The following is a 13,785-nucleotide window of genomic DNA, read 5'->3' as shown; positions in this document are numbered from 1 at the left end:
CAGCTTTCGTTGGCATTACAAACAATTTGAATTTAAACAAATGTTAATTTTATTCTGCATAAAACACAACTTGAAAAATGTTATCAGTAGCACTAAGAGCTAAGAATTTCATAATATATAGCCATACTGCTGCTGTTTCGTCTGCTTGTGTATTGTGTTGTGTGTGGGTGTGTGTGCATGTATGTGTGTGTAGTTATAACCTGAGTAGGCGCCCAATCCAGGCGGATTGAACTCTGTAGTTGCTTGTGAAAGTGATCAACAATGGAGTACGTTAAGTGGGAGACAAAAAAATGTAAGTTTGGGGGTTGGGGAGTGGGGGAAAGGTGGATAAGAATATTAAGAATACGTTCAATGGAAACAATGCTGAACAAACAATTGCGGCCCACTTTATCGTGTTCATCGATAGCGTCGCTCTCTCTCCCTCTCTCTTTCTCTGTCACGGTCTCGCTCCCTTTCCCGTTCCCGCTCGTCGTAGTGATCGTTGTGCCGATGTCTGCTGCTCCGCTCGTCCCGCTTTCGATCGTGCCGATGGCGACCACGACTATCGCTGCGACTACTGCGACTTTTGCTGGGACTGCGACTCCGGCTGCGCGAGTATTGCCTGTGCTTATGTTTCTTCTTGTGCTTACTGCTGCGACGTCGCTCGCTGCGTTCACCGCCGCGCTCTCCACGCTCGGCCCGCTCCGTGCCACGCTCACCGCCATAATCTTTGTCGCGATCTGAACTGCCGTATGGCAGCATCGATGACATGGGCGGCGGCGGTGGGTAATCGTCATAGCCACGACTGCGTCCATAGGACGAGCCCGAAGCCTGCGCTGCATAGTAGTCGCGATCATCATGATCGTTGCGATAGTTTGCCGGCGGATAACCGCCGCTACCGCCTCCTCCTCCGCCTCCTTGGCGGGAGTTGGCATGCGCCGGGCCACCGCCACGTCCACCGTCGTAGTCATCACAGCTGGTGCCCACAGAGGCTGTCATTGTGTTGGGCGTCGCCGTTGTGGCCGCAGCTGCTGCGCCTCGTCCCGTGCTCAGCTGATTGACCGTGATGCCCTGCTCGCGGCAATATTGTTCAATCTTCTTCTCGATCTGCTTCTGAATGGGCACCGGTATCCGCGGGAACAGTGTGGAGAACCAGTCCAGCTTCGTCATGAACTGATACACCATTTGGCCAATGGTTTGCACCTGCACAGAAGCAATAAAGAGGGGAGGAGTTAGTGCATCATTTGCTTCTGTTTGACTGGCATGCTATATTGTTATGATTATTATGGTATTTGATAGATTGGTGGCTCATACAGTTGACTCACCTGGCCGCCGCCCGCCTTCACATCAATCTCCTCCTCGTCCTGCAGATAATCCTCATACCAGTCATATAAATCGCCCGGCGGCTGTGTGTAACGTAAGTACATAAATCCTGTGAAATGTCAATTGGGTGATGTGTCGACGACAATGAAAGAAAAACAATAACTAATTAGCAATTTGGAAATTTACAAACAAGCAATCAAGGCGAGCAGGCAGCAGCACAAATAGATTAACTGCGATTATTTCAATCATAAAGTGAGCAAAACTGATTAAGGTTCAAAGCGAGGGTAACTACTATCTATATATCATATATCACTGATTTCGATTATACGACATTTCAATATTATACATTTGCGTTAACTTAATTTTGTATCATAATAAATATCGATAATTGCATATCTTACATTTTTTATGATCGTACTGTACTAATTTATTATGATTGCGTCGGCACTTTTTTTTAAATATAAATTCACGATATTTTTATACATATTAAACTGGTTTAGAGTGGACTCAAAACTGTTAACGCGTTTGCTATATAACAAATATAAGTCAACTAATTGAGATCATATCTTGGATCTTAAAACGTTTTGAATTGAATTACAAATGAGATAGTTGCAATCCATATTAAAATAGTTTCAAAACATTAAATTGAAATTATGTTAAATGCAACTGTTTAAAATGTGTCTAAGGCGAAAAAGGTGTCTAAGGTTCACAAAATTGAATTGAAATTAATTTGAATGCAATTTGCTCTACTTTATCGCGGTTGCCATCATAACGATATAACACTGCATTCACTTAAGGATGCTTTTCAAGACACCCCCTTTTGCATCGTTCCTTGCCGCCATTTTGCAATCGACAATAAGGATGCCAAGCAATAGTGATTGTGGTATCTTGCTGCATGCTTGCCTTGGAGACAGATGTAGACGCGGAGACGCAGCGGATTCGCGGGAGGAGCAGGAGCAGGAGCAAGCAACGGTACTGAGACGGCTCATGAACTCATGCGACTTACCAACACCTACCTAGTGCCCGTATGTAGGCCGAGTCTGTGTGGTTGAGCAGTCCATTCACTTGCTTTCTCGTCAGCCGCAGTGTATACAGCTTGTAGAGCAAACAGTAGGCGGTGGACACGATGCCGCCGGCGCCAACGCCACGCACCTGCAAATAAGATACGCACATTTAGTATACGAGCCATTATATATACCAAGTGTGGGATGATCGCCAACGATAAGCGCTACATTTCATAAACTCACACCGCCGCACATTCCTGTTTGGCCGGATGTTTTGCGTGACCCCCGCTCCCATGGCTCCATATGCTTCACCTGGTAGTAGATCTCGTCGACCACCTCATGATAGGTTTTCAGCTTGAAAAGATGCACTGCATGAGGGAGACAGAGAGGGAGATGCGTTTTTAGCGTCTTTTTTTTTTGGCGGGAGTTTTTCGTGATTCGTTTACCTTTGAAGTAGCTGGAACTCTGTATGTTAGCGAGAATGAGGGGATTCAGGTTCATGGACGTCTCATTGCCCCAGAATGGCAGTGTATTGTGCTGTTTTCCCCCCACGCCAGCTTTTTTTCCGCCACCGCCGACCGAAGACGCTGCCGAATATTCTGTATCAAAAAAGAAAAAATGCCGCGCGATAAATAAAAAGCACAATGAACACACACACACACACACATTAAGGCAGCATACAATCACACACACACACACACACACACACACACACAGCGGTATTAGTTTTTAATACACATATTTATTGGAATTTGGATTGCCCGCGGTGGGGCGCACACTACCTTACCTTCGTCCATGACTCCGCTTCTCAATTGCCGGTATTTGCGTTGTGCATTCAACTATACTTTTCAGTTACTTTTGTGCACCGCAAACAATTTGCAAACGTTTACCGTGCGCTGCAGCGAAAATGCCAATGTGTAGTTGTGACGTTTCGTTCAGAACAAGCTCAATTTTTGTGAACTTGTTCACGATGGGCAATAGGAACGAAAGTGTTCTGTATTTTGCGAAATCTTGAATGAATTCGTTGATATTGCTTATCTACGCTGTTGTCATGCAACCATGTTATCATATGCATTCAATTATCGCGTCTGCTATTTATCGAGTTATCAAAATAAAACTTAACGAATGAACTTTTGAGCAATGTGCGCCTCTTTTTTATAACAGGCAAAAATTTGTTTGGTTTTAATAAAATACGAGTGCTTTTTGTATTATATTTGTATTCATCGTTACATTAAACCAATACTATTTAGTAATACCACATAATATTGTATGATAAAGAAGTTGTCGATATCGGTGTACATAATAATAATATCGATAAAGTTACGTCGATAAGGCAAAAGTGTGTTGTGCAAAGCGAATATATTTTTAACTTCTTTGATTTCTGGCTCAATTTACTGTACAGCTCAAATAAAATAATTTTAAAGACCCTTAAATAATTAGCCATAAAAATTACAAAAAAAAACCGTTATATATAAAATGATGCGCTGTTTCGGAATCAGTCACTAGCTCCGTTGACAATTGACAACTTTTTTATTGAGTAACTGGTATATTTTGTATATGTGTAATTCAGCTGCAGCTAATTTGTAAAAAATACTAAAAAGTACCATGAATGGTATTTCGATAGTTTTTAAGTTTCAAATTGTTATTGCCGCTGCTCATATGAAATATTGCGATATTCATCTAAACATTTTATATTTTCAAAGCATTTTGATAAGGACATTCGAATGTTGAGAATTAATCAAAAGATTCAAGATTTTTTTAAAAATTTAATGAGTTTTTAATTTTTGGTGAAACATTGATATGTCAAACATCGATAGCTGTAAAACATCGACACATCGATAGTGCTATCGATGTTTCTCCACCTCTATGTAGAAGCAGGAGCAGCAGCAGCAGCGCAGGCAGGCAGCAGTAGCAGTAATTTGGAAATAGAAATACAGTGTCCGCAGGCTGCGTTTTTAATCAATTAAAAATCGGGCGAGTTAAAAAAATGCAGCCTCTGGCTGCCAACAGCAGCCGTCGCTTCACTGCTGTTGTTACTGGATGTGGTTGTGTTATTACTAGAGCAGTGGATATGGACGTGGGTGGTATCCAGTGTCAAGCGAGCAAATTTTAAACGCAAGCGCAAACAAGCATAAACGAAGTGGCAAAAATAGCAGCAATCGCAACACGGCAAGCAGCGAGCAGCAAAAAGGAAAACCACTAGCAAAGCGAGCACAAGCAACAAACAACAAAACAGCAAAACCAGTGCATCAAGCGCAAGCAAAGCAAAAGGCAGCAAAAACAAAGTTCAGGGTCATGGTCGGGCAGCTTTCGAGTGGCAGTGTTTAATCGAGTTGAAGCCAAACAGAAGCTGCCTGCTACACAAACCAAGCAAACAAACAAACACGAACGACAAACATGTCGAGCGAATCGTCAACAGAGAGCGACAGCGAACTCTACGATCCGCTCGCGGATGAGCTGCACAATGTGCAGCTGGTGAAGCATGTGACGCGCGAGAACATCGATGCGCTCAATGCCAAGTTTGCCAACCTGCAGGAGCCGCCAGCCATGTACTTAACAGGTGGGCAACACAAGAACACAACAGGAAACACACACACACACACACATATATATATTGATAATCATTATCTTATCTTCCTATAGAATACCAAGAGCTGACCTCTAAGCTGCATGTGCTGGAGGCCAAGGAGCATGAGCTAATGGATCAATTGAATGCACTGCAGCAGGACGATGAGAGTCAGAGCGATGTCCAGCATCTAAATCAAATGGCTGCCGTGATGGATCATGTGGATCATCAGCCGCATTATCAGAATCAAACGCAAATCTATCAGGAGCAGCTGATCAACAACTCCAACTACATGTCATTTGTGCCCAATTCGGGGTCAGGAACCGGCTCTGGGACCGCCAGTCAATGCGGCACATTGACGCGACAACCGAAGGTGCTGTTGCGCGCCCATTTGCCCAATCAACAGCGCACATCCGTTGAGGTGGTGGCCGGCACACGTCTCTGCGATGCGCTGCAGAAGGCCCTCAAGCTGCGACAGCTGGAGCCATCGATGTGCGAGGTGAGCACAACGCCGCATAGCGGACGACAGCATATCATACCGTGGAACACGGACATTGGCACACTGCACGTGGAGGAGATCTATGTGCGGCTGCTCGACAAGTTCCCATTGGGGCCACACATCAAGCATCAGTTCATACGCAAAACCTTCTTCTCGCTCGTCTTCTGCGAGGGCTGCCGTCGCCTGCTCTTCACCGGCTTCTATTGCAGCCAGTGCAACTTTCGCTTCCATCAGCGCTGCGTTGGCTGGGTGCCTCTCCTCTGCCAGCCCTTCTCCGTCGACAGCTACTACGAGCGACTCTTGTCCGCCTGCCCGGACAATGCTCTCGGCATGCCAGTGGCTGGGCGTGGCAATGCGGTGCGCTTCAATGTGGGCGGCAGTCGAAGATGCAGCAGCAGCGGCAGCAGCAGCATCACAACCACAAACACGGCCTCAAACATCAACAGCAGCAGCAGCGCAAAGGCATCGGCCAACCGACAAGGACGACCGCCGCGCATTAGCCAGGATGATCGATCCAATTCGGCGCCCAATGTCTGCATCAATAGCATACGGCCGATTACCACGGAGTCGCAGCGCAGTCTCATGCAGGCGAGGCCCCCATTGCCAGTAAGTGGAAGGCACCATTTAGTATATTTATATACCATTTATTAGAAATTGAGAGAGTTAGTAAAACTAGAATTTTAAATAACGTTTTCTCTACGATCGGGGATAACCAACTTGTTGAATTAGAATAGCGAGAAAGTTAGATACGTCAACTTTAAAGCTAGACGATAACAGAAATGATTACTGATAATAATTACGATCCGTAACTTGATAAAGTAGTTGAATTGTTAAATTGAACAGCGCTATTGCTGTTAACTGAATGTTAATGTTAACAGTTCTGTTAATGAGAGTTTTAAGCTGTTTTGAAGTAGTTAACACCAGAATATCGTTAAATTTTAATCACTTCTTTCACTTTATCCGACTTCGCATTCACTCTATATTTTATTCTCTCTCTCTCTCTCTCTCTCTGAATCTGTCCAGCATCCCTGCACTGATCACTCCAATTCGACGCAATCCTCGCCAACTAGCACCATGAAGCACAATCGGCCTCGCGCTCGCTCAGCGGACGAGAGCAACAAGAATCTGTTGTCGCGCGATGCCAAAAACTCCGAGGAGAACTGGGTAAATACTTTAGTTCTTCTTCTGCTTCACTTCCACACAAATTGAAGTTTAATGTTCCTCCTTTCTGTAGAATATTCAAGCTGAGGAGATTTTGATTGGGCCACTGATTGGATCCGGTTCCTTTGGCACCGTTTATCGCGCCCATTGGCACGGCTCGGTGGCGGTGAAGACGCTCAAGGTGAAGACACCAAGTCCGGCACAGCTGCAGGCGTTCAAGAACGAAGTGGCCATGCTGAAGAAGACGCGCCACTGCAACATTCTGCTCTTCATGGGATGCGTGTCGAAGCCATCGCTGGCCATTGTGACGCAATGGTGCGAGGGCAGCAGCCTCTACAAGCATGTCCATGTCAGCGAGACAAAGTTCTCGCTCAACACACTCATCGATATTGGACGGCAGGTGGCCCAAGGCATGGATTATCTGCATGCCAAGAATATAATCCACAGGTGAGGATCGCAAATCCAAATAATAAAGTGAGTTTTATTGATTGCTTGCTTCTTGCTCTCTCCCCTTTAGGGATCTCAAGACAAACAACATTTTTCTGCACGAGGATCTGTCGGTGAAGATCGGTGACTTCGGTCTGGCCACAGCCAAGACGCGCTGGTCGGGTGAGAAGCAGGCGAATCAGCCAACTGGCAGCATTCTGTGGATGGCACCGGAGGTGATACGCATGCAGGAGCTTAATCCCTACTCGTTCCAATCGGATGTCTATGCGTTCGGCATTGTGATGTACGAACTGTTGGCCGAGTGTCTGCCATATCGCAACATTAGCAACAAGGATCAAATACTGTTTATGGTCGGACGCGGATTGTTGCGCCCGGACATGAGCCAGGTGCGCTCGGATGCGCCACAGGCGCTCAAACGTCTCGCCGAGGATTGCATCAAATACAATCCCAAGGAGCGTCCCCTATTCCGGCCGCTGTTGAACATGCTGGAGAATATGCTGCGCACGCTACCCAAGATTCATCGTAGCGCCAGCGAGCCAAACTTAACCCAATCGCAGCTGCAAAACGACGACTTCCTTTACATGTGTCCCAGTCCCAAGACGCCGGTTAACTACAACAACTTTCAATTCTACAACAGTGCCGGCAATATCTAAAAGATGCCTGGATCGACCTGGATAAGTAGAGAAGTGAGAACTAAGAGGATGTGGTGAAGGTGAAGGAGAAGAAGGAGGAGGCTGTACCTGTACTTACTACCCCATTGGATAGAGGGAGAAGCGTCTTTGGCTTCTCCAACTTGTTGTTTTTATTTTATTTGATTTTTTTTTTATGTAAACAAGTTGAAGCGAGAGCGCGCGATGAGCAGCGGCGAATCAGAGCGAGATGCTTACACAAAGCATGTGCATAGAATGCTGTCTCTTTCTTTCGTTCGCTTTCTGCTCCTTGACTGTTGCCTGCATTGTGACCTCAGCCTGGAGAAACTTCAGTGTGCATTTCTGTTATCATCGTCATCATCGACTACCAACTACAAACAATTGCAACAACTATTACTGTAAACTACATAAATACTAATTACAAAAATAACGCGCATATGTACAAACATTTAAATATATACACACATACACAGACACACACACACACACACTTACACGCATACACATACGTTAGGCATCTACTAAACTAGCTGATCGAGAAATTACATTATAAAACAAAACAAAAATATACTACTTTATTACTATAACAATGAATAGGTGTTCTCTTTATTTATCTTTACCGGCTTTCACAACACAACAGCAAACTAAACATAACGACTGGCAATGGCTAGCACCTTGGTGTAGTCGGCACCCTTCGATAACGTTTTCTCCTTGAGTATCGTGCGCAGCACTGTTGGTATCGGAACGTGGATGCGTGTGCCCAGCGGACTGCCATTGTCATCGATGAGCACCAGGTTGTTGCTATCAAATTGTGGCTGCTTCAGTCGCTGCTTCTGCTTCAAGCCCACCAAGATGCCCTTCTTCATTTGGCCTTTGATGGCCACCAGCACCTTATCACCAATCAGACCGACTCCACGTTTATTGTACACATGTATGCAGCGGGGTGGCCGGCCTTCAGCCATCGCCCGTTTGCCCAGATCACTGTTATCCACGACGCGCAGTCGAGCAAGTTTCCGTATCTCGCAGCACGGCGACGTTGTGTGTAGTTGTTGACTTAAAGAGTTAGCGGCTGCGACGGCGGGGATTGTCAATGGACTTGGGCCAATCCTACTCGTAGTCAGCAGGGTAGAATTGCTGGCCCTCGTGATGTTTCTCAGCAGGATTTGTGCCATTTGGTCCAAGGCTCGTTGCTCGTTTTCTAGCGGCTGATTTTAACACAACAAATGCAATTATACAATGTCTATCGATACATCGAGAGCATGCTTCCATCAATGTGCGCTGCTATCGATAGCTTAAACTCTCATGCGATGGCTCATTCGTGACGTCACAATTGACATTTTAATTTATTTTTTCGCGACAATTATGAATTAAAGTGCGCACTTTAGCGTGTCAAACAATTACTTTTATTTAATATACAAATGCACAGTACAATATTATCTTAATTGCTGAGAAATAAATACCAATGAGTCGATAATAAACGATATGGGTATTGCGTAATTTGAAAGTATCGATATTTGCTTATCATTTGTGAACAGTGATGCCCCATCATAAAAAATTTTAAGTCATAGCACTTAGGCGCCAAACCGAATTTTTAAATATTAAACGCTCGTCGAGTCATTTTTTTTTGTCAGTTTTTGGATTTTATTTATCAATGTATCAATACAATATGCAACTAGTTGCAGCACACAATTTACATACTCGCTTGTGTGTGCGTGTGTATGGGTGTGTGTGTAATTATTTATAATAATTTATTAGCGCTCAATGTAACGCTTCTATTCGTTCGCTAATCGCTTGCTTTGCTTTTTTTGTTTTTTTGTTTGTTTGTGCTATTAGTTAATTAGATGTTTTGTTTTTGTTTAACATAGAATTAGTTTTTTGCTTGGTTTATGTTTTTTGTTTTGACACGACTAAGTAGACCAGTCCCATTGGTTAGAAAATTGGTTACTATAATTCACTATAACATACAGAATATATGATGTAAGCATATGACGTTGTATATAGAAATTAATTTTTTTTTATACGTTTTTGTTTTGCTTTGTTTTTTAGTTTTATATGTAGATAAATTGTTTTTTGTTTTTTTTTTGGGTTCTTGTGACCTTACGACTAAAACAACGTTTCTTTTCTTCATTTGCAAAAAAAAAACATGGTTCATAACAAAAAAAATTAATAATAGTTAAAAAAAATGTGTGTATATATATTCATATATGTTTATGTTTAGGTTTAAAATGTTTAAGCACACGCTTAACAGCAAATTGTTACTAATATTTCATTTACAACACTTGTTAATTATTTACAAAATAAAAAAAAAAATGAAAATTAAATAAAAGCAAAGCAAAATGGGAGACAAAAATAATCAAACTTAAAATTTGCGCAATAGCTTTGTGCATTTCGTTTCCACTTCCGCTTCCACTTCCACTTCCGCTTCCTCTTCTCTACTTCAGGCTCTGTTGAGCTCCTCCCGCTTAAAGTTGCGTATCGCCTCGAGCAGTTGATCCCGCGGATCGGCAGCTGTGGGTGTCACATTTCGCATGGGCTTCGCCTTGGCCAAGGCTGGAGGCGCCGGCGGTGGAGGCGGCGATGGCGACGCTGCTGCAGCTGGAGCTGGCTTCACTTGACTGACGGGACGCAGTTTGACCTGCAGCACAACTGGCTCCTGCGTTGGCTCCGGCTCCTGCTGCAGCTTCAACTCCAGCTTGCTGCTGCGAATGATTGTCTTTGCGGCTGGCGTTGGTTTCACAGGCGGCAGAGGCGGCGACTGTGGCGATGTGGCTATGACTGTCACTGTGGATGTGGGCGTGGCCGTGACTGTGGGTGTCTGTGTGGGCGTGGCTGTAACTGTAGCTGCGACTGCAGCTGCGGGTGTTGTGGCCACTGGGCCACCATTGACGGATACACGCACGCGCAGTGCCTGCTCCTTCTCCTCCTGCTCCTTGGCCAGCATGCGCTCCTTGAAGCCGGTGCGACGCAAAGTGTTTTGGCCAAATGGCGCCGCCACTGGCTCCGCTGCGACAGCAGGCGCTGGCAGCGTCTTGCGCTTTTCCAGCGTTGACACGGGACGCGGCAATGAATTGGTTGATGATCCACCACTGCCGCTGCCGTTCATCAGTAGCGTTGTCGTCGTCGTCGACGTTGACGACGTTGTCGATATCGTTGAGGATGATGTCGAAGATGACGAGAATGTTGTCAGCGAGCTGTGCGCTTGGGCGGGCAGCGTAAAGCGATTACTCTTTGCCGGACGCGGCAGCGTCGAGGGTTTCACCACCTCACGCTGTGGCTCCCTAAGCGGCGGCTCCCTCAGCGATTCCCGCTTCGTTTCGCGGGACAACTCCGTCTGCTGCTGTTGCTGGTCGCGTTCTTGGCTGGCATCACGCAGTGGCTTGACTGTGATGGGCACATGGTACTCCTTGCGTGGTATTCCCATGCGCAGTATGGGCGAGGCCACCTCGATGCTCAGCTTGACCGGAGCTGCTGGCTTCGCAGCCGTTGGCGGTGGCGGCGAGTTGGCGGAAGCATTCGCCGCTGCGGCTGTGGCACCGCCGAATATGTAATCGCCTTCATTCTTGATCGCCACCTGCGACTTGGGACGCTCGCTCCATGTGGCAAAGTTGATGCTGGGTGGTCCAGAGTAGCGATAGGTTGGTGGCAGCGGCTTGACTATGGGAACGGGAGCGGCAGCGGGAGCCGGAGCTGCTTTCGCTGCTGGTTTCGGGGATGTAGCAGGACTGGCGGGGATGGGGCTTGATGGTGTCAGCTGTTCCTCCACGGCGTGGGGAGTCCGAGCAGCTGCTGGTGTGGCCGGTGGAGAAGCCGCCTTAACTGCTGGACTGGACTGGACTGGGGTTGGTGTTGGGAGTGGAGCGGGGGTGACTGTGGCTGGCAACGGACTGCTGCTCTTTGGTTTCACAAGCGTCGTCGTCGTCTCCAGCGGTGGCGCATCCGGACTGGCGAGGCTGTTCTTGCGCGAGTTGCTCAGTATGGTCTTGATCAGCTCGAGACTCTGCAGCGACGGTGACTCGGCAATGCTCAGTTCGCTCGAGGAGCGTCGCTGTTGCTGCTGCAGTCCGTTCTGCTCGAGTTTGTTCAGCGACAGCTGCGATGAGCTGCGCAGTCGCAGTCCCAGTCCCAAGCTGCTGCTGCGTGGCGACTGATGAAACGAATCGGCACGTGTGATTGTTGTGGGTGTTGTGGCTGGACTGGAGCTAGAACTCCAGCTGGAGCTGGAGCTGTTCGATTTGGTTGCTGTGCCATTGGCAACATTTCCGATGGCCGCAATGCTAAAGTTGGCCAGACGATTCGGCTTGGCGGCCTCGATCTGCGGCTGCTCCGGCGCCTGTTTGATCAGCGTGTCCAGACGCTGTTGTTGTATGATCGTCGACAGCTCATCAACAATCTCGTTCAGCGGCGAGCCGCTGCTGCGCGGTCGCGTATCGGAGAAATCTGGTGGCGGTGATATGGGCACCGCATAATTCCACGACGACAACGATGTCAGCTCGCTGGCGCTGCTGGGCGTCGTCAGAGCTCCATTCACCGGCGAAGGTTGCTCATCGGATGCGGGTTCCTCCTCCGGCTGCGCTGCTGTCAGGACTGTCAGTTCGGCCAGCGTTGTCGGCGGCTTAGGCAACTCCTTTTTCAACTCGGTTTCCGACTCGGTTGTCTTCACGGATGTCTGGCATGAGGTCTTGAAATTGTACACCTTGATGGCCTCCTCATCCTCCGAGCTCGACTCAATTGCCGACTTCCCGCGCACTCGTTGCTCCGACTCCGGCTCCGGCTCGGGTGATGGTGATGGCGATGTGGAGCTAGGCTGCGGCGAGGGCGTAGGCGTGGGCACAGGCTCCCCAATGCCAGAGTCTGCCTGCTTCGAGGCCGCATCGTTATTGTCCTCCTCTTCGTCCTCGCCCTCGGTGGCGCTGCTCAGGGAGCGTGGCTCCGGCGTTGGCGTGCGGTTCAGCAGCACCTTGGACACGTTCTGATTGCCATTGGGCGTCAGCTGAGGCGCTGCACTTGCCGGCAATGGCGGCGGCGGCGTCTGTGGCAAGTCCTCTGCGATTGGACTGGGTTTCGTCGGTGGCGGAGTCGTCGGAGTCGGGATGGCTGCGGCCGTTGTCGCTGGTGTCACGGGTATGGGCGTGGGTGTTGTTATGCGGGGCGCCGGCTGCGGCGTTGCCGTTGGTGTCAGTGTTGGTGTTGCGGTAGCTGTTGGGGTGACCAGCACTACTTCCGTTATGGAGGCCGTTGTCGAGGCCAGCGAGATGCTGTCGGCGGCGACGGCGGAACCATCTGCAGGCGGCGGAGCGGGCGCCGTCTTCTTCTTCAGCTGAATGAGACGCTTGCGAGGCGTGGGCTCGGGCCAAACCTGACCGCCATTCGATTTGATATCGACCGTGGCATAATGTCCGCCATCGGCATCGCTGGCATCGGGCGTCTTGGCGCTGTTGCCATTGCAGTCCAACTCGAGGGTTTCCCGTTCCGGTGTGCTGGCCAAATTGGGCGTGGACATGCACAGCTGTGGCCGCTTCACTATCACCGCATAGGCGGGCTCTGTGGGCGTTGCTTCCGACACCGCTTTCGGGGCCACCGTCTCGAACTGCGGCACCGACTGCTCCGGTATAACCACTTGACTGGGAGGTCGGGGCGCCACACGCTTCTTGCGTGGCGGCGGAGCCATCGCCTTGGGCACCACCACCGGGGTGCGCGTGTAGTTCATGCCCGTGGAGTCCATGGAGTTAAGCGAGTTGCTCGAACTGTATGGACTGGGCGTCTTGGCCGTCAGCTTCGATTGCGAGTGCCGGCTGCTGCTAAAGTCCGAGCTGCTGCTCAACGAATCCCGGGTCGCGGCCGTGCGCTGAAACTTGAGCATCGTGTCCGCATTGAAGCTGTCGTACGACTCCGACTTGTGGCACAGACGTATCTCCGAGAGGCCCACTGCTCCGATGGTCGACTCGCAGCTGTACACCTGACTAGCATCCACTGTCGGACCAGGAGACAAAACAGAGAACCGAAAATGAGAACGAGAACGAGAGAAGGTAAGTGAGTAACGTTGTTAAATCTTGATTCAAAAATGTTTGATAAAAGTTTCTCAACGAAGTAACCTAACCTTAAAATACGAGCAAAATAACAAGAGAGTATTCTCGACTGTGAGATACCCGCTACCTA

At 48.1% G+C, this 13,785-nt stretch overlaps 4 protein-coding genes across 11 annotated transcripts in view; 1 reads left to right on the top strand and 3 right to left on the bottom strand.

Moving 5' to 3' along the window:
- Nucleotides 1-31: 31 nt before the first annotated feature.
- On the bottom strand, nt 32-3,258 carry LOC117577553 (pre-mRNA-splicing factor 38B). Of its 5 annotated transcripts, none has more exons than XM_034262383.2 (6): nt 3,094-3,258; nt 2,753-2,905; nt 2,550-2,674; nt 2,319-2,454; nt 1,305-1,411; nt 32-1,182 (listed from the first exon to the last, which is right to left on the bottom strand). In XM_034262383.2, exons 1-6 carry the CDS (start codon nt 3,101-3,103, stop codon nt 397-399), a joined length of 1,317 nt encoding a protein of 438 aa, XP_034118274.1. In that variant the 5' UTR covers nt 3,104-3,258; the 3' UTR covers nt 32-396. The 5 variants fall into 5 exon arrangements, with proteins under 5 accessions (XP_034118274.1, XP_034118275.1, XP_051860748.1 ...); XM_052004795.1 differs by having other exon boundaries at nt 1,003-1,182; nt 1,294-1,411; XM_034262384.2 differs by lacking the exons at nt 2,753-2,905; nt 3,094-3,258 and having other exon boundaries at nt 2,309-2,454; nt 2,535-2,654.
- A 922-nt stretch (nt 3,259-4,180) lies between these two features.
- Nucleotides 4,181-8,197, top strand: LOC117570275 (raf homolog serine/threonine-protein kinase Raf). Its single transcript, XM_034251798.2, has 5 exons — nt 4,181-4,866; nt 4,950-5,977; nt 6,395-6,535; nt 6,606-6,979; nt 7,050-8,197. Exons 1-5 carry the CDS (start codon nt 4,704-4,706, stop codon nt 7,630-7,632), a joined length of 2,289 nt encoding a protein of 762 aa, XP_034107689.1. The 5' UTR covers nt 4,181-4,703; the 3' UTR covers nt 7,633-8,197.
- Nucleotides 8,198-8,203: 6 nt separating this feature from the next.
- LOC117570285 (39S ribosomal protein L14, mitochondrial) lies at nt 8,204-8,864 on the bottom strand. Its single transcript, XM_034251809.2, has one exon. It carries the CDS (start codon nt 8,799-8,801, stop codon nt 8,274-8,276), a length of 528 nt encoding a protein of 175 aa, XP_034107700.1. The 5' UTR covers nt 8,802-8,864; the 3' UTR covers nt 8,204-8,273.
- A 384-nt stretch (nt 8,865-9,248) lies between these two features.
- LOC117578237 (uncharacterized) overlaps nt 9,249-13,785 on the bottom strand; it is a 39,471-nt gene continuing 34,934 nt past the window's right edge. For all 4 annotated transcript variants that reach the window (XM_034263683.2, XM_034241431.2, XM_034263818.2 and 1 more), the window contains exon 4: nt 9,249-13,599. In XM_034263683.2, coding sequence (XP_034119574.1) covers nt 10,067-13,599 — 3,533 coding nt within the window. In that variant the 3' untranslated portion in view covers nt 9,249-10,066. The remainder of the gene's footprint in view (nt 13,600-13,785) is intronic.

Source organism: Drosophila albomicans, chromosome X, assembly GCF_009650485.2.
Source record: "Drosophila albomicans strain 15112-1751.03 chromosome X, ASM965048v2, whole genome shotgun sequence".
NCBI classification, from domain to species: Eukaryota; Metazoa; Arthropoda; class Insecta; order Diptera; family Drosophilidae; genus Drosophila; species Drosophila albomicans.
Note: the sequence above shows the minus strand (reverse complement) of the source record. Positions and strands in the feature narration are given on the sequence as shown.